The sequence below is a fragment of the Hyaena hyaena genome, unplaced genomic scaffold (assembly GCF_003009895.1).
Source record: "Hyaena hyaena isolate Hyena2069 unplaced genomic scaffold, ASM300989v1 scaffold_73, whole genome shotgun sequence".
NCBI lineage: Eukaryota > Metazoa > Chordata > Mammalia > Carnivora > Hyaenidae > Hyaena > Hyaena hyaena.
Window position 1 is genome coordinate 2,236,588 of NW_024080705.1, and position 20,316 is coordinate 2,256,903.

The 20,316-nt window shown below is 39.6% G+C and overlaps 2 protein-coding genes across 9 annotated transcripts in view; both read left to right on the top strand.

The window, feature by feature from the left end:
* The window catches only part of DNA2 (DNA replication helicase/nuclease 2), a 51,323-nt gene extending 46,699 nt beyond the window's left edge, over positions 1 to 4,624 (top strand). For both annotated transcript variants that reach the window (XM_039233216.1, XM_039233217.1), the window contains 2 exons: positions 1,813 to 1,959; positions 3,492 to 4,624. In XM_039233216.1, the coding sequence (XP_039089147.1) occupies positions 1,813 to 1,959; positions 3,492 to 3,560 (216 nt within the window). In that variant the 3' untranslated portion in view covers positions 3,561 to 4,624. The remainder of the gene's footprint in view (positions 1 to 1,812; positions 1,960 to 3,491) is intronic.
* A 5,848-nt stretch (positions 4,625 to 10,472) lies between these two features.
* RUFY2 (RUN and FYVE domain containing 2) overlaps positions 10,473 to 20,316 on the top strand; it is a 45,257-nt gene continuing 35,413 nt past the window's right edge. For 6 of the 7 annotated variants that reach the window (XM_039233228.1, XM_039233231.1, XM_039233233.1 and 3 more), the window contains exons 1-4: positions 10,650 to 11,021; positions 12,493 to 12,666; positions 16,911 to 17,028; positions 19,156 to 19,257. In XM_039233228.1, coding sequence (XP_039089159.1) covers positions 10,817 to 11,021; positions 12,493 to 12,666; positions 16,911 to 17,028; positions 19,156 to 19,257 — 599 coding nt within the window. In that variant the 5' untranslated portion in view covers positions 10,650 to 10,816. Of the gene's footprint in view, positions 10,583 to 10,649; positions 11,022 to 12,492; positions 12,667 to 16,910; positions 17,029 to 19,155; positions 19,258 to 20,316 lie in introns of those variants that run through there. The other variant, XM_039233230.1, reaches the window with a different exon arrangement.

A 20,316-nucleotide genomic window follows, 5' to 3' on the forward strand; every position in this document is an offset into this window, starting at 1 on the left:
AGGCTCCAGGCTCTGAGCTGGCAGTCAGCACAGAGCCCGACGCGGGGCTCGAACCCACGAACCGTGAGATCATGACCTAAGCGAAAGTCGGACGCTTAACCGACTAAGCCACCCAGGCGCCCCTAAAAAAATTTTTTTTTTTTTTAAAAAGGAGTTAACAGTCTGGGTTTTTATTTGTCTTTTTTCTTTGTTCATTTGTTTTGTTTCTTAAATTCCACATTATGAGGGAATTTGGCTTTAGACCCTCTACGTCCATCAATGCTGTTGTAAATGGCAAGATTTATTTCTTTTTTATGACTCACAAGTATTCCATTGTGTATATCTACGAATCCATTAATCTGTCAGTGGATACTTGGGCTGTTTCCATAATTTGGCTATTGTAAATAATGCTGTACTTATCATTAGGGTACATACAAATTATTGTTTTTTTATTCTTCGGCTAAATACCCAGTAAGTAGTGGAATTACTGGATGATATGGTAATTCTGTTTTTAATTTTTTGAGGAACCTCCATACTGTTTTTCACAGTGGCTGCACCAGTTTGCAATCCTACCCATAATGCATAAGGGTTCCTTTTCCTCCATATTCTCGTCAGCACTTATTTATTTATTTATTTATTTATTTATTTTTTGTGATTTTGATTTTAGCCTTTCTGACAGATGTGAGGTGATACCTCATTTTGTTTTGATTTGGATTTCCTTAATGATTAATGTTCTTTTAATGTATCTTTTGACCATCTGCATGTCTCTGGAGAAATGTCTGCTCATGTTTTCTGCCATTTTTTAGTTGTATTGTTTTTTTGGTGTGAGTTGTATACAATTTGGTTGTTTTGGGGAGGTAACCTATAATTTTATGCAAATAGAGATGAATCAATATTCATATTTCATTTTTCTTCTTACATGGAAGGTGATGTATATATACTCTTATGAACTTTGTTTTGTTCATTTAAAAAATAGCTTACGGATCTTTCCATGTCAATACATAGAAAGAGACTTCATTCTGTTCTTAGAATTGTATGGTTTCCTATTACATGTAAGTGTCATGCTGTGTGTGTATGTGTATATCTATTGAAATATTTATCTTTCTATATAGACACATGTATATGGGTGTATGTGTGTGTGTGTGTGTGTGTGTGTGTGTGTGTGTGTTTAATGTTTATTTTTGAGAGAGTTAGCATGAGTAGGGGAGGGACAGAGAGAAGGGGCAGAGGATCCAAATCGGGCTCTGTGCTCACAGCAGACAGCCAGATGCCGGGGCTTGAAGTCATGAACCACAAGATCGTGACCTGAACTAAAGTTGGATGTTTAATCGATGGAGCTACCCAATCATTTAAAAATTTTTTTCTTTAATGTTTATTTATTTTTGAGACAGTGCATGAGCAGGGAAGGTGCAGAGAGAGAGGGAGATACAGAATCTGAGGCAGGCTCCAGACCCTGAGCTGTCAGCACAGAGCCAGACGTGGGGCTCTAACTCAGTCTGAGATCATGACCTGAGCCAAAGTCGGTTGCTTAACTGACTGAGCCACCCAGGCGCCCCTACAAGTTTTTATTGCTGTAACCAATAATGCTATAATGAGTGGCGATAGCTTCAGTTTGTTAAATTATAGCTAGGATATTGAGCCTAAAATAAAATATTTGAAGTTGGTATTATGAGCAAGTTTTTCCAACTGCCTATAGAATTTTAAATGTGTTCATGAATCATTTCTGCGCTTTATGCTTAAGGTAGGAAAATAGTTCACAACAAACTGTGTTCTTTGCCGTAACAAACTTAAATATATAAGAAAACTCAAATAAATTGAAATCATTTCTTTCAGCTTGGTGAACTCCTGAGAGATTGGCGACGTCTTAATGTTGCTATTACCAGAGCCAAACATAAACTGATTCTTCTGGGATGTGTATCCGCACTAAACCGCTATCCTCCTTTGGGGAAGTTACTTCATCATCTAAACTCAGAAAAATTAATATCCTTTTTGTTTTGTACATGGTCACTTTGTGCTTTGTGAGTATTTTATGTACTTGTATAATTAAAACTTAGTGTCTTGTGTTTTCTATGGGCATATTTCAAATACCTGATTTTCCAAAGAAAAGAGAGAAAATAATTGTCAGGAAGTTATTTTATTTTACTTTATTATTTTATTTATTTATTTTGAGAGAGAGACAGAGAGAGAGTGGAGAGGGTGCAGAGACAGAGTATCCCAAGCAGGTTCTGCACTGTCGTGGGGCTCAGACTCATAAACTGTGAGATCATGACCTGAGCCAAAATCATGAGTCAGAGGCTTAACTGGACTGAGCCACCCAGATGCCCCATTTTATTTTACTTTATTGTCATTATTTTTTAAAGCAGACTCCATGCCCAGCATGGACTCCAACATGGGGCTTGGACTCATAATCCTGAGATCAAGACCTGAGCGCAGATGAGGATTTGGACACTTAACTAACAACTACCCAGGTGCTCGATGACAGGAAATAATTTTAAGCAGAAACTGAAATAATGAAGGTGATGGAGAAGAATTATTTTTTTAAAATGTTTTATTTCTTTCTGAGAGAAAGAGACAGCATGAGCAGGGGAGGGTCAGAGAGATAGAGACACAGAATCCGAAGCAGGCTCTAGGCTCTGAGCTAGCTGTCAGCACAGAGCCCGACGCGGGGCTTGAACCCACGAACCGTGAGATCATGACCTGAGCCGAAGTTGGATGCTTAACCGACTGAGCCACCCAGGCGCCCCAGAAAAGGATAATTTGTGAAGTGAGAAAGGGGAAAGGACTTGATCTGCTGCCCTAGGGCAGAGTGCATGTTTCTTAGAACACGTCTAGGAAAAGTGGTTACCCCTTTTGGATCCTCTCACCATAATTTATAATTTTTTTTCTTTAATTTAGAACAAAACATGAATATAAACAAAAGGGTGGCTGGATGGTTCAGTCAGTTAAGCATTTGGACTCTTGATTTTTTTTTTGTTTTATTTTATTATTTTTTATTTTATTTTATTTTGTTTTGCTTTGTTTTGTTTTAAAATTTTTAAATAGTTTATTGTCAAGTTGGTTTCCATATAACACCCAGTGCTCATCCCCACAAATGCCCTCCTCCATGCCCATCACCCCCCTTCCTCTCCCCCCCATCTGCCCTCAGTTTGTTCTCAGCATTCAAGATGGACTCTTGATTTTGATTCAGATCATGATCTCACGATTATGAGATCCAATCTGTGAGATTGAGCCCTGAGTCAGTCCCCTTTCTGCCCCTCCCCTGCTTGTGCTCATGCAGAAAATAAATTAAGAATTAAAAAATGGAGAATTATTCCTTGTCATGTTATAGATATTAACATAAGTCATGTTTTAAAAAATTAGATGTACTACTGCCTAAGTACATTATTATCTATAGGATGCCATAAAAATTTTAACAGTTCTTTAAACCAAATTTTAAAATGTTGAATAATGTCACAAATGTCTTCATGTTAATTCCATTTTGTGGTAAGTATATCTTCCTTAATTTATTTTACATCATGGATCTTCCATCAGAAGAACATGAAAGTCTTTGTCATGTGTTGGGAGATTTTCAAAGAAGATAAAGCACTGTTTTCCTTGCTTTTCTTGTACTGGCATAGTGATCTCCTTTAAATATTACCACTTATTTGTAATTTGGATATGCTGTGAAAGGTGTCTGATTAGACTGTGAAGATCACTTTTATCCCAAAAATATGAAATGATGTAAAATGTCCTCTGTTCAAAGTTCCAGTTTTTAATTACTTTTTTGGGATAATCTTTTAAACATAAAGTTCTATCACTATGCAAAATTTAACACAGTATTGTTTCAGTATACGTGTACCCCAAACTGAAAAGTCTAAGTTTATAGGTACTATAAATATGTTTTTGTGTGACCTAGAAAGAGCTTGATACATTTTTACCAGCTTTATTGATGAATTAACTCTAGGGTCCGAGAAACTAAAAGTCTAAACTTTCAATACTAATTTGGTTTTGTAGGTTTTTATCATATTTTGCTTATTCTTTAAGAGATTAGGTAAAGAAAATTATTTGTTTTTATCACTTAAGCAGAGTCTTATGATGTTGAAGACACAGGTGTGATTCTTTTCTGTGTTTTGAGATCTCTGATCCAAAGACCATTTTGCTGGATTTTTCCCCCGACTGTTGCTTTTTGGTATAAGGTACATTTTTACTTTAAACCTAGGCTTTTAAATTATTAATTATAAATTTATTATTTCCCATTAATTCCTGATTCCCTCCTAATCTCCCACTTGTTATTTTCAGTAGATTTTGATATAAAAAAATAATTATTTCTTTTGAGAAGTTTTGTTTGCTGAATTGATGATAAAAGTTATAGCTCTGTTTTCACCTGTTGATCATATGGCCCTTTGTTTTGAGACACTATTCAGTTTTTTTTTTTTGAATAAAGTTATTTTTGTAAAACAGAATTACCTCAAAATGTGTAGTTAAGTATATAGTGACCAAATTTAACTTCAGTATATCCATCTTCTAGGGGGATATCTCTCTCAAAGTTGTAGTTTCTTTTTTTAAATGAACATTATATGTGTTAAAATTGTTGCTTCTACCTCACCTCACATGTTCTTTAAAAATTACTTGAAGTTTTTTATTAATAAATTGTTTTCTACTGTTAGATCTTAATGTGTCAGTTATTGATCCTGATTACTAATTAAATTCAGGGTTGCCCAGCATTTTTTCAGGTAGTAACAAGTGAAATGTTGATAATGCTCTAAAGCTGTATATAAATACTATGGTAGTACAACAATGAAAATCATTTTGGCAGGAAGAAAAATCAGAAAAGGCTTTCTGGAGAAAGTATCATCTTAATATCTGGTAAAGACTGGGCAGAATTGCATAAATTATAAACAAATCTAGGTAGAGGGTACAACAGATGAGAAAAGGAAAAGACATGTACAGGCAACAGCAATAATGGCATAGTTACAAGAAATATACAAGGTAGTATTAGAGACCATGGTTTACAATGGTTCCCAATACTGGCACATGAAGGCAATTTTAATAGGTTACAACCAGCTTTGCTTTTAATGGAATAGAGTAGAAAATATTAGGGTGTATCACATATAAAAAAGACACAAAAGGAGTGCTGGGGTGGTTTAGTCAGTTGAGTGTCTGACTCTTGATTTCAACTTAGGTCATGATCTCAGGGTTGTGGAATCAATCCCTGTATCGGGCTCTGCACTGAGCATGGAGATGGCTTAGGACTCTCACCCTTTTTCTCTACCCCTCTCTCCTGCTTTCTCTCTCTCTCTCTCTATCTTTCTAAAAAACAAAAAAAAAAAAAAAAAAAAAAGCCACACACAAGTAGAACAATAAACTCCTAATACCCATCACCTGTATATAATACACCTATCACCCATATGTAATAGAAGATTTTGCTCCAATATTTTCAACATTCTTTTTCTCCTTTGTTGAGATGTTTTAAAGCAAATTCTAGATGTCATTTAATTTCACTGCTATTCTTCAGTATGTGATGAGCTTTTTAATTTTATTTTTTTTTTCAATACATTATTTTTGAGAGAAAATATGTGTGCATTCATGAGCAGGGAAAGGGCAGAGAGAGGGAGGTGGGCAGTCTCTGGGCTGTCAGCGTAGAGCCCAACATAGGGCTCGAACTCACAAACCATGAGATCATGACCTGAGCCAAAGTCAGATGCTCAAGCAACTGAGCCACCCAGTGCCCAGTGATGAGCTTTTAAAAAAATAGTATTTTTGTTATATGCTACTAGTAAGTTTAAAACCCTAGATTGTTAGCTTTAGTAAATCAAGGGCTTAGAATAGATTAATATTCTACTTTAATCCTGTTAATTTAGCTTAAACATAAACACGAAATTCTGTTTCTTTTCAACATAAGGGGATTAGAATATCCAGCAGATGTATATTTTGGAGCTTAAGAATATCTACCTCAAAGGGAGAATTTATTCATTATTGGCTTGCTTTAAATAAAACTGGTCTATTGCTGAATTAAATTTCTCTACTACTTGTTACCTATAAAGTACCTGGGGGGAAAGCAACCTAGGAAATAAAGCTCTTTTCCTTTTTTTTCATGGTTCTATAAAATAAATATATACTTAATTTTATTTTGCTTTTTCAAATGCACTTAGAATACAAAAACTTTCTTTTACTCGTCACTTGGAGAGATGAAGAATGAACAACTCAGTCATATTTCAAAATTTAATAGCAAGATAGAAGGGATTAGACATGTAATGAGTTTTAGACTCCTTGGAACACTAAAAACTTCCTATATTTTGATATATGAAAATTGAGGCTATTTTTATATTGGTTCAAATTCTGGTTCTGTCACTTAGTTCTCTGTATAGGGAGGCAAGCTATTTAGCCTTTCAGAGGTTAGTTTCATCTGCAAAATGGAGATAATTCCATCCTCAGAGTGGTTTTGAAAATGAAAAGACTCCGGTCTAGGAACTGATGTACAGTTATATACTCACTAATACTAGAGGGGGCGTGGAAGGTCAATGGTGAAAGGATAATGGAATAGTCCGCACATAAGGAAAAAGTGAAATTAAATCTTGTTCCACACCATTTACTAAAATCAATTCTGGGTGCAATAATAGGCCTAAATATGAAAGATGAAGCTATGTAACTCTTAAAAGAGAGTATCTTCATGACCTTGAGGTAGGGAGGATTTCTTAAGTCTACACAGAGAAAATATTAATCAGAAAATGACAACACATAAATTGACAACAAACTAGTATGTAGAATATTAAGTAACATGTACAGGCCAATAAGAAAAAGATATGGCAATAGAAAAATTGGCTAAAGACCTGAACAATTTCTTTGCCAAGGAGAAACTCTGAATATTAAACATGCAGAAAGTGCTCAGTAGTAATAATAATGAGATACACAATAGACCCATCATACAATTGCTTACCTAGAAGATAGGCCAGAAAATGAAGATATTCTCACACTTCTAAGTATTAGAACAAACAGAGCAACAGAAAAACCAAACTGCTGATACATTTTGAGAAAAGTTTTAAAAAGTTTGTCAGTAAAATTGTTTTTTTAATGTTTATTTTTTGAGAGACCGAGAGCACAAGTGGGAGAGGAGCAGAGAGAGAGAGAAAGACACAGAATCCGAAGCAAGTTCCAGTCTCTAAGCTGTCAGCAAAGAGCCTGATGCAGGGCTCAAACCCATGAAACATGAGATTGTGACCTCAGCCAAAGTTGGAAGCTTAACTGACTGAGCCACCCAGGTGCCCCAGTAAATGAAAAAAAAACAAACAAACCCATAAGCCTGTTTATTTATTTTCGAGAGAGAGTATGTGCACACACACGAGTAGGGGAGGGGAGAGAATCTCAAGTGGGCTCTGTGCAGACCGTAGAGGTGGAGCTTGAACTCACAAACCCCAAGATCATGACCTGAGCCAAAATCAAGAGTCGGATGCTCAACCAACTTAGCCATGCAGGCTCCCTGTCATTAAATTTAAAGAAAGACATACCTTATTTTCAGTTATTATTTATTTTTAATAGTTTGTTTATTTTGAGAGAGTGTGTGTGCAGAGCCCCACACAGGGCTTCAACTCAACAACCATACTCATGAACTGAAATCATGACTTTAGCCAAAATCAAGAGTCAGATGCTTAATCAACTGAGCCACTTAGGCACCCCCTGTTAATGGTATGCCCTACTGACTCACATGTACATTGGCATAAGGATATATTGTAACCTGGAAACACCACAACCTGGAATTTCTCTCGGACGTGATGGATGTTGAACAAAAGAAGTGTAATAAGATTCATGTTACTCCGCTTGTGAAAAGCTTATAAACAGGCAGAAATTAACCAAATTGTTTAGGGGCATGCACTTGCATGGTAGGAACAGCAAAACAAGGACACAATTCTCATAAAAGCCAGAATAGTGAGGGGGCGCCTGGGGGGCTCAGTCGGTTAAGCATCCAACTTCGGCTCAAGTCATGATCTCACGGTTTGTGGGTTCGAGCCCCATGTCGGGCTCTGGGCTGACAGCTCAAGGCCTGGAGCCTGCTACATATTCTGTCTCTTCCTTTCTCTGTCTCTCCCCTGCTAAGCTCTATCTCTCAAAAAATGAATAAACATTAAAAAAAAAACTCTTAGGGGCGCCTGGGTGGCTTAGTCGGTTAAGCGTCCGACTTTCGCTTAGGTCATGATCTCACGGTTCCGTGGGTTCGAGCCCCGCGTCGGGCTCTGTGCTGACTGCCAGCTCAGAGCCTGGAGCCTGTTTCAGAGTCTGTGACTCCCTCTCTCTCTGACCCTCCCCTGCTCACGCTGTCTCTCTCTCTCCCTCCTAGAAATAAATAAAACATTAAAAAAAAATTTAAAAAAACTCTTAAAAAAAAAAAGCACAGTGTTTACTAGGGGAATGGTGAATGGTGGCTAGGGCAGTTCTCCAGGAGGATGGCTCCATCTTATGCTCACTGATTTGGTGGTAGTCACCCAGCTGTTCATTTTATAATGATTCTTTAAACTTGTAGAGAACAAGATGGAGTCACTTATGTCCAGTAATAACCAAGTAGTTAAGGGTACTGCAACAATCGGATATTTGAGGAGACCAGCACTGCTGACTGTACCCCAGAACTGATAACAAGCAGAAGCAGAGGAGCTCTGCAGGGGCCCAAGACTGATTAAATTCCTTTAAAAAGGGAAGATTGGGGCATCTGGGTGACTCAGTTGGCTAAGCATCTGACTTCGGCTCAGGTCATGACCTCGTGGTTCACAAATTGCAGCCCTACATGGGCCTCTCTGCTGTCAGTGTGGAACTCGCTTTGGATCCTCTGCCCCTCCCCTGCTTGTGCACTCTCTCTCAAAAATGAACATTTATCGGATGCCTGGGTGGCTTAGTGGGTTAAGTGTCCAACTTTGGCTCAGGTCATGATCTTGCGGTTTATGAGTTCGAGCCCCGCAAGGCTCTGTGCTGACAGTTCAGAGCTTAGAGGCTGCTTCTGATTCTGTGTCTTCCTCTCTTTCTGCCCCTCCCCTGCTCACACTCTGTCTCTCTCTCTCTCAAAAATAAATAAACATTAAAAAAAATTTTTAAATAAAATTTAAAAAAAAAGAACTTTTAGCCACTGTGTGGCTTAGTAGGTTAAGCATCTGACTTCGGCTCAGGTCATGATCTCATGGTTTTATAAGTTTGAGCCCCTGGTCTGGGTCTGTGCTGATAGGTCAGAGCCTGGAGCCTGCTTGGGATTCTGCATATTCCTCCGTCTGCCCCTCCCCCACTCGCTTTCTGTCAAAAATAAATAAGAACATTAAAAAATAAAAATAAAAAAATTATAGCAAACTGTCAAGACACCTCAGACACCCCTCTCTATATGTAAACACTTCAAAAAGGCAGCTGCTGCTGAAGGCTCTGCCTGATTGATCTCAGAACAAAACTGAGATCCTTCAGTGCTTGAACATAATAAGCGGTAAATGCCGAGAGGTGACTCAACAAGACTGAGGCCTTATCTCAACTGCACACCCACAGACTGACTTCTGATTCGGTTTGTTAACTTCCTACTGGCTGTGTTCTATTTTGTTGTGTGACTTGTTTTGTGTGCCTTGGAAGAAGCCCAGTTAGTCACGTGGTGAAATGTCATTGAGTTTAGAATCCTGAACTTGCTTTATAATTATGTTAACCTTGCTTTATGACTGAGTAAGCCTGACATTGTGGAAAAATACAACTTGTGTTTGCACATTTATAGCATGCTCATGACACTGTATATATATGCTTTATACTTTTTCCTTCATGTATGATTATCTCACAGTAAAGAAAATTAAAAACCAAAAGAAATAAACATAACAAAACTATATTGGTCCAGGCATTGAAGACAAAAACGGAGCCCCATTTTCATGAAGTATCTCTGTTCTTCTGGCTCAGCCACTGTCTTAACAATTGCTGATCTCACTAGGTAAGAGCTTAAGTTTCCCAAACTTAACCTAGTGTCATGTGACCATGTGGGGTTTTTGGGGTTTTTTTGTTTTTTCCTTTTAAATGAGAAAAAGTTAGCTTTATCTCTACACCTCTGACCTTTGATTAGTGTGGCTCTTCCTAGTTTAAACGTCGTGTTTGGGTTGCTTAATTGCAGCAGATTTCTGCCTATTGTTAAATGCTTCAGATTTTCCAAATTCTTCTGCTCCCCTAAGAGTTCGCGAAGAGTGAAGGGAAGCGGTCAGGTGTCTCAGATGAACCCCGCCGCCATGTGGATGAAAACGTTTGCACGTGGCTCGCACCCTTTGGCAAAGCGGCCCCAGTGCGCCTGCGAAGCCCCGGGGTGAGAGGCCGGTGGTCCGACCGGTGACTGGCCTCGGGCTCCTCACGCGGGAGGTGCCCTTCACGCTCCTCTTCCTTCTCCTTTCGGTCTGGCTGAAGGCGAGGAGCTCTGGAGAGGGCGGGTTTCTCTCCTGCGGGTTGCAGGCCCGGCGGCCCCCCGCCCCACTCGCGGCGCCGCAGGACCGCCCGGGCGTCCTCCTGCCGCCGGGAGCGCTGTGGGCCGCGGCGGGCCTGGTGGCTGACGCCGTGGCGGCCGCCGCGCGCCTGAAGGAATCTGCTGGCGGGGCAGAGGGCGTCCCCGCCCGAGACCGCGCCGCCGCCGCCATGGGTAAGGGGAGCGGACTGAGAGCGGACCCTGGGCTCTCCGTCCTAGGCTTGAAGGACGCGGCCGGGCGAGGAGGACTGGTGGTGATGGGCACTGGGGCCTCGGGTCGCAACTGGGGCCCGAGTCAGGGCTGGGGCCTGGGCGGGGACAGCCGGGGACTAGGGGGCGCCGGGATCGCCATGGCAACGCGCGGCCGCCCCTCGTTCCCTCACGACCCCACCCGGGTTCTAGAGCTTAATGGCCGAGGGCTCGTTGTCTGACGACTTCCAAGGGGCGAAGACAGGGTCGACCGGGGGGCCGCTCCCGGGTCGGTGGAACAGCCGCGGACTGGCGATGACTTTTCAGGTTTGGGGGTGGCGGAGGGAAGATGCGTCTCGGGTTTTAGCCTGGGTGCCCGACGCCGAGGGCGGGAGAGGTGCAGCGATGCCGCGCAGGACCTCTGGTGAGCCCTCCGCTGGGGACCTGGGGCGCCCCGAGCCCTTTGGGCAGCCTTATTGCGGGGAGGAAGGGAGGCAGGGGAGGGGCTCTGAGCCTGGGCGAGATGCGGAGACTGGCCCTTGGCCTTGTCGGGGCTGCGACTAGCCGGACACATCTGCGAGCCCGGGCGGGGCGCGGTCGGCGTGTAAACGCTCCCGGGAGACGAAGCTGCGGGCGCCGAGCAGGGACCTGCTTCGGAGCAGCTGTAAAGGCGCCTTTTGTCTGCTTGTCGCTTCGCAAGTTACGGATCGTGATCCGCACTGTTAAGAAAAATGAGAATTGGTTACAGATTATGAAACATCAAGTGGTTTCGCCCCGCCCCCCCTCGAAAAATGTGGGAATCATACCACGATGCAGATTTAAGGAATGATGCGTGTGCAGATTTTCCACCAGTTAGCTTGGTCCTAGCAGTTGTGGGTGTTTTGCATTTTTAGTTGCTTAGAATTCCGAGTCAGGCTTCACCCATAGCTCAGAACTCGAATACTGGATCATTGGGAACCTGGACTTTTGTTCAGTAGAGGAAAAACGGACACTTGGTTCACTTGGACTAGTAGATTTGCCAAGATTATGAAAGGTTATACTAAGTGCTTTCATTTTACTGCACTTCATTTTGTCATCTGTGTTGGCTGAAAATAGTCCTGCCGGTCACAACAGTGGTGAGAGTAGGGGTAAATCTGAATTTCTAAATTAACTAAGAATAAAATTTGTGGGAAAGGAAAAAATAGGTTTTTGTGAATTGAAAATATCAATTAAAAATAATTTTTAAAAAATGTATGTTAACTTAGTTTTTGACTGAATCAGCTATGTGAAAGGGCAGGAAACTTAAATATGAAACAAGAGTCTGCTTTTATTTCCTCTGGGAAAATCAAGGAGTCATGAAATACAGAACTACAGTTGTAGTGAAAAAAACAAGATGAAAAGAGGGCTAAAATTAATGAAAGAATTGAATGGCTTCGCCTGTATCCCCTTATTTGTCTGGTTTTTATTTACCTGTCATATTTATAGATGATACTTAAGTTGTAATTGCCTTTTATTGCCAGTTTATTCTGAACATTTTTTGCCTTGAGATTCATCCTTGGACCTGCTGCCCACCTTTTGCAGAATATGTTGTCTATTACTCAATTCTTAGCTCCACAAGTCATTAAAAACAAAACAAAACTCATTCTCCCTGAAGAGGTATCACAAAAAGTAAAATAAAACCAGAAAATAACCAATTTGCATGATCTTGAGAATAATCCAAAAACTATGTCTAGGGTGGGCATGGTAATGTTCTATGGTGTGTGTGAGAGAGACATAGAAGGCATAGGTTAGGAAGACTAATTTGTCAAGCTAAGAAAAACAGAGCATTGTTTGTTTTGCAGTGGAATGAAAGGGTTTATATATTTTTCATTGTCATGCCTTGCAAATGATGTTGGACTCCTTTCTTGTGCTTTCAGCTACAAAAGACCCCACAGCTGTAGAGAGAGCAAACTTGTTAAACATGGCTAAATTGAGTATCAAAGGACTCATTGAATCTGCTCTGAGCTTTGGCCGCACTTTGGATTCTGACTATCCCCCTTTGCAGCAGTTCTTTGTTGTTATGGAACATTGTCTGAAACACGGTCTTAAAGGTATCATGAGACTTAAAAAAAACCTAACTTTAGAATCCCCTTGTTCCATCTTTTTTTTCCCCCTTGTTCTATCTTAAACATCTTTAAAAATGTGATATTTGTTGATGCCATAATTATTGTTACTTTACACTTGAAAAATACTGGGTGGGTTGGTTTTGGGAGAAAACAGCCTACTACTTTATGTTTTCTAATAAGTTGTCTTCAGAAAATGCCAACTTAGGGGCACCTGGGTGTCTCATTTGGTTAAGCATCTGACTCTGGATTTTGGCTCAGGTCATGATCTCATGGTTCATGAGATCGAGCCCTCCGCATTGGAGCCTGTGTGGGATTTTCTCTCTACCTCTCTGTCTGTCCTTGCTGTCTGTCCCTACCCTGCTCATTTCTCTCTCAAAATAAATAAAAACAACAACAAGGAAATGCCTACTTAGTGTTTTGTAAAAACATTTCTCATTTTTTTTCAATGTATTCTGTAGTGATTTCTGTTTTCTAGAACAATTTTAGGTTTAAAACAATGTTAAAAAATTTTTAAGCTTAGTTATTCCAATATGAAGTCTTATTACTAGTGTCAGCCCTCTTGAACAAATACATTAAAATAGTTGATTATTGGGGCACCTGGGTGGCTGAGTCGGTTGAGTCCCAGTTAGGCTCTGGTCATGATCTTGCGGTTCCTGGATTTGAGCCCCGTGTAGGGCTCTGTGCTGACAGCTCAGAGCCTGGAGCTTGCTTCTGATTCTGTCTCCCTTGTTTCTGCCTCTCCCCCGACTCATGCTCTGTCTGTCTCTCTCAAAAATAAATATTAAAATTTTTTTAAGGGGCACCTGGGTGGCTCAGTCGGTTAAGCATCCAACTTTGACTCAGGTCATGATCTCACGGTTTGTGGGTTCGAGCTCTGCGTCGGGCTCTGTGCTGACAGCTAGCTCAGAGCCTGGAACCTGCTTCGGATTCTGTGTCTCCCTCTCTCTCTGACCCTCCCCTGCTCACGCTGTCTCTATCTCTCTCTCAAAAATAAATAAAACATTTTTAAAAATTAAAAAAAAATAAGTTGATTGCTGAAATATAAACATCCTTGACACCTTGGAAGATGTTTAGAACGATTTTCTTCTGGAATGGGTTATTGTAGAAATGTGAGTGTTCTCTGGAAATGATGGTAATCATGGATATTATATTCTTCTACACAGTTGAATTTATTGTTACTTGTGAAATTTTTATATTTAGTTACTTAATATACATTGTGTAATAACTATTCTTTTACTTATTGTAATAACAATTGTTGGTAGTTTTGGTCTCTGGTTCTTTTGATCAACTGTGTAGAGGGGCTTTGTGAGTAAGATTTTATACAGAACTGACTATTATAATGCAAAAGAAGTAGTGACTATTATAATGCAAAAGAAGCTTGGTTCCCTGTTGGTATACTAGGAACCTGATTAAATTAGTAAGGTCTAGAAGTTCTGACTAAGGTACATGAAAGTGAGGATCAATGTAAACAGCAAAAAAGAAGATTTACATAAACATGGTTTTAATAAAATATACTTCAAATTGAGAAGGAGACTTGGCATCCAAGTACTGATTTCTTTTTTTAATTAAAAATTTTTATTGGTATATAATTAACATATTATTTTCAGGCATACAACATTATGATTTGATTTTTTTTTAATTTTATGTCTTTTTATTTTAGTTTGAGAGACAGAGACAGTGAGTGACTCACAGAGTGAGTGGGGGAGGGGCAGAGAGAGAGAGAGGGAGACACAGAATCCGAAGCAGGCTCCAGGCTCTGAGCTCTCAGCAGAGACCGATGCCGGGCTTTAACCCACGAACCACGAGATCATGACCTGAGACGAAGTCGGAGGCACAACTGACTGAGCCACCCAGGTGCCCCTTGGTTTTTTTTTTTTTTAAATGTATTGTGAACTGACCACCACAATAAGTCTAGTTGATATCTATCACCATACATAGTTACAAGTTTTTTTCTTTTCATGAACTTTTAAGATTTACTCTCTTAGCAGCTTTCAAATATAAAACACAGTATTATTATTATGATAGTCATCATGCTGTGCATTACACCCTTATGACTTATTTTATATCTGAAAGTGTATACCTTATGACTGCCTTTACCCATTTCCTCTACCCCCACCCTCTGCCACTGGCAACCACCAATCTATTCAGTTTTTTATTTTGTTTTTTTTTTTTTTTTTAGATTCCCCTTTTTCTTTAATTGAGGATGTAGTAAATTTTTTCAAAGTTTACTTATTTTGAGAGAGAGTGAGTGTGCATGCAGGTGCATGCAGGGGGAGGGACAGAGAGAGAGGGAGAGAGAAAGGCTTCATCTCACAAAATGAGATCATGACCTGAACGGAAATCAGGAGTTGAATGCTCAAACCACTGAGCCACCCAGGTGCTCTGAAGACAAAGCAATTCTTAAAAATTTCATAAACAGGGGCGCCTGGGTGGCTCAGTCGGTTGAGCGTCCGACTTTGGCTCAGGTCATGATCTCACAGTTCGTGGGTTCAAGCCCCATGTCGGGCTCTGTGCTGACAGGCAGCTCAGAGCCTGGAGCCTGTTTCAGATTCTGTGTCTCCCTCTCTCTCTGACCCTCCCTGTTCATGCTGTCTCTCTCTCTGTCTCTCTCTCTCTCTCAGAAATAAATAAAACATAAAAAATTAAAAAAAAAATTTCATAAACAATAGGGAAATCTCTTTTTGTACAGGAATCAAACAACATAGAAGCACATAGAGCAAAAACTGTTTCCGTCATACTCTTCCTTGTCATTCTTTGAGCTCTTTTCTGTTTTATTTTCTTTTACTATATAGAGGATTATGCTGTAAGTATTATTCTGTGACTTTGTTTTAAAAAATTGATTTGGAGATCTCTCCATTTAGATAGAGATCCTGGGTCAAAGGATATAGGCAGCTGGCCTCTATGAAGCCTTCACTGATTTACCAAACATCAGTGGATGTTAAGTGTTTGTTTCTCCATATTTTTATCTACTCTTGATCTTATCAGTCTCTAAATACTTCTGTCAGTACATCAAGAAGTCACCAATCTGATCTAACACATTAAGGTTTTTTTTCAGTTTTTTAAAAAACGTGTGTTTAGTTTTGAGAGAGAGAGACAGAACACAAGTGAGGGAGGGTCAGAGAGAGAGGGTGACCCAGAATCCGAAGCAGGCTCCAGGCTCTGAACTAGCTGTCAGCACAGAGCCCGATGCTCAGACCCACAAACGGTGAGATCATGACCTGAGTCAAAGTTGGATGCTTAACCGACTGAGCCACCCAGGTGCCCCTTTAATTTGCTTTTTGACAAACTTTTATCTAAAAAAAAATAGCAGTGACCACAACTTTTATTTTCTCCCATGTTGCAGAAATGGAATTTGCAGAATGATGGCCAAATAGTTAAATTTTAAATTCTTCTTCTTTTTTTTAAATAATTTATTTATTTTTGAGAGAGAAAGCGCAAGCACACACATGTAAGCAAGCGGGGGAGGGGCAGAGAGAGAGGGAGAGCGAGGATCCCAAGTAGGTCCTACTGTCAGTGCAGGCCCATCATGGAACATGAGATCATGATCTGGGCTGAAATCAAGAGTCTGATGCTTAAACCCATCCAGGTACATCTAAAGTCAATAAGTTGAATTTATTTTCTTTTACTTTACAAAATATTATTAGCATGTCTGTTAACAGTTATGAATCTATTTTGTGCTGATTGATTTTTACCCCTAAAGGAAAAATTGCTTATCTTGGTTATTGTCCTTGGGTGGTGCATATGATAAGCACCCTTAATCTGCAAGAGATCTGGTCAGTACTAAGAAAGAAACCTACAGTGATTTCATGGTTTTATATTATCCAGTTCTCACAACTTTTCATGTTAAAAGTAAAGTAACTACTTATTTGTCCTTGGTTTATTTAGTAAACTGATAAAGATCAGTTTGGCAGTTTGGCGGCTAGGGCTGCCAAGCTTCTTTATTTTGGTACTGGTAAAGAATAAGCCCAGTTGTGTTTTTACCTCAATTAGCTGCCTGCATATTTCTGATAGGGAAGAACGGCCAAGATGCGTATTTCTGAGAAGGAAAAATATGAGGATCTTGATGAATAGGTTCCTGATCAAGAAAGAGGGCTGTGTGGTGATAAGAGAGGAAAGGTTTCTGAATAATTGTATATTAAGTTAGGAATGTTGAAACTAAATAGTTAAAAGGAAGTTATTACAATTTTGTATGTTGAAGTTGTATGCATTTATATACTTTTTTTTTTCAGTAAGAAAATCATTTTTGAGTTATAACAAAACTATCTGGGGCCCCTTGGAACTGGTGGAGAAGCTATACCCAGAAGCAGAGGAAATAGGAGCCAGTGTCCGGGATTTACCTGGTCTCAAGTAAGTATTGTTATTACTTGTTCATTTCTGACCACAGAAGAATATTTACTGTTTCTTAAAAGTAACTTACACTCTATTATCTTCTCTCAGCTGTAAGTAGCCTTCTTCCATTCTCTTCTAATAAAAGTCTATTCTTTCTTTATGGCTTAGCTCAAATTTCATTTCCTTTATGAGTTGTCTCTTAACCTCTTCATTCTTTTTATGTTTATTTATTTTTGAGACAGAGAGACATAGTATGAGTGTCTCATACTATGAGTGGTGTGGGGCAGAGAGAAAGGGGGAGACAAAGAATCCAAAGCAGGCCCCAGTGCGGGGCTCGAACTCACGAACCGTGAGATCATAACCTGAGCCAAAGTCAGATGCTTACCGACTGAGCCACCCAGGTGCCCCTATTTTTATTCTTTTTTATTTATTTATTATTATTATTTTTGTAAGTAAACTCTATACCCAGTGTGGGGCTCAAACTCATGATGCTGAGATCAAGAGTCACATGCTGTACCGACTGAGCTAGACAGGTGCCACCCAAACCTAGTTTTTAGGGTTAAATAGCAAGTGATGTTCACATTTGATGTTTCTTATAATGATATATTAGGGATAGTGATTTTTAGCAAAGATAGAAGAAAAAGGGAATTACAAGTCTCAAAAAGAGAAATATAAGCAGGGGTGCCTTGCTGGTTTAGTCAGAAGAGCATGAGACTCTTGATCTCACGGTTGTGAGTAGTTCAAGCCCCACATTGGGTGTAGAGATTACTTAAAAATAAAATCTTAGGGGCGCCTGGGTGGCTCTGTTGGTTAAGCGTATGACTTCGGCTCAGGTCATGATCTCGCGGTTTGTGGGTTCGAGCCCAACGTCAGGCTCTGTGCTGGCAGCTAGCTCAGATTCTGGACCCTGCTTCAGATTCTGTGTTTCCCTCTCTCTCTCTCTGACCCTCCACTGCTCATGCTGTCTCTCTCTTTCTCAGAAATAAATAAAAACATTTAAAAAAAATAAAAATCTTAAAAGAGAGAGGAATACAGTATTTGGTAATTTTAATATGAAAATACATGTTCATATGGTTTTTAAAAAGCCTAACTCTAGAAAAGTAAAAAATGTTTTCTGAAGAATGGTATTCATTAAAATGCTAAACCATAAAAAGCTCATTAGTTGTTTGTAGTGAAGATTAACTTTCCTCCCATAATAGCTGCCAAAACAATCTTTGTATAAGAAAACATAAAAGTGTGAATGGTATCTTTCTTTTTAAGAAACCATACATATTCTGTAAAAGTTGCTTTTACTTTTACTAAATGATAGAACTTGGATAATATGTGTGAGATTGAGTTTTTTAGATAACAAGATAGAGAAACTTTTGAAAAATAACAAGCAGCCTGATGATTTCTCTCTAATTACCAGCTTGGTGCCTTCTTAGCTTTTTTATGATTTTTAAAATTCAGATATGATGTCAGTTACTTTTTAAAAATATTTATTTACTTTTGAGAGAAAGAGAGCGTGTGTGCAGGGGAGGGGCAGAGAGAGTTTCAAGCAGAGTCCTCACTGTCAGTGCAGAGCTGGATATGAGCCTTGAACTCCTGAACCCTGAGATTGTGACCTAAGCTGAAATCAAGAATCAGACGCTCAACTGACTGAGCCACCCAGGTGCTGCATAATGTCAGTTATTTTTTGAAGGCATTATACTGCCTTATTTGATGCATTTTGTATATTCATCTCTTTTTTTTTTATTATTACTATTTTTTAAATAACCTGTACACCCAGTGCGGCTCTTGAACTACCTGTAGTGACTAAGCCAGCCAGGCGTCCCTTGCATATTCATCTTTATGGGGTTAGGTCTGTTTGGACAAAATATTTCTTGTAGAAATAGCCTCACTGTTCAGAGTCCTTCCTTCCAACGCATAACATGTTACCGAGATGTCCTGCAAGGTGCAGGTTTACCATAGAGACTTAAATAGCTCCCAGGTATTGGTATCGGTTTGCGTGCTCAAAGAGCTAGGTTAAAACTGTAGAAACAAAGATGAAACCATGATAAATTAAAGTTTTTCTTTATTAATATGTACCTTAACAGAGAGAAAATATGTAGTGTATTATACCATAAGGGTTGGGCCTGTTTTCTGACCAGTGGTTTTGCTTTTTAGGACTCCCCTGGGTCGTGCAAGAGCATGGCTTCGATTAGCCCTCATGCAAAAAAAAATGGCCGATTACCTGCGTTGCTTAATTATTCAAAGGGATCTCCTAAGGTTAGTACCATTAAATTATGTTTGTTTTCATTTAAAATATTTCATTTATATCCTGTTTTCCAAAAAGAATTACAGATGTGGTACAAAAGGAGACATATATAATAAGATGGTATAAAATAAAAGAAGAGCAACATGAGAGAGGAGATCATGGTAAGGGCATAACATGGATGAGGAGCTAGCCTATAAAATGAATAGCATAAGCTTCGTTTTGGCCAATAGGAAGGAACTTTATTTATATGTTATATTTGTAAGTTAGTTTCACTTTTTTTCTAAATTACAGTTAATTCTAAGAATAAAAATTTATGTTGGGATTTGGAGCTTTAATTCAAGAAGTTTCTTTTTAGACCCTAAGCACCTGCTTCACCTGTGTTGTGGGCACTTTTTAAACTGTCAGTTTAAATTGAAGGCCAGATATTTTTAAGCAGACTTTCAAAAATTCAAAGTAAGGTAATCATTTGTTAAAGAGAGCAGCCCATGGCTGTCCCTCTGTTTGCACTTCTCTTGGAGAGCCTCTTTGAAGTTTTGGAGATTCTGGTCATTTCTTTTTTAATGTTTATTTATTTTGAGAGGGAGAAAGAGACTGTGTATGAACAGGGCAGGGAGAGGGTGGGGGGAGAGAGAGAGAATCCCAAGCAGGCTCCATGCTGATAGCATGGAGCTCGATCCCACGAACTATGAGATCATGACCCAAGCCAAAATCAAGAGTTGGATGCTTAACCGACTGAGTTACCCAGGTGCCCCAAATCTGGTCATTTTTGGTTTTACTTATGACTCTGGTTGTACATCTTGTTTTTTTGCATTTCTTAGAATGACCATACTTTGAGTATCAGCAATTTCTCAATAATATTCTTTTTTTTTTTTTTCAAAATTTTTAATGTTTTATTTATTTCTGGGAGAGAGAGAGACAGCGTGAGCAGGGGAGGGTCAGAGAGAGAGGGAGTCACAGACTGAAACAGGCTCCAGGCTCTGAGCTGGCAGTCAGCACATAGCCTGTCGCGGGGCTCGAACCCACAAACCGCGAGATCATGACCTAAGCGAAAGTCGGACGCTTAACCGACT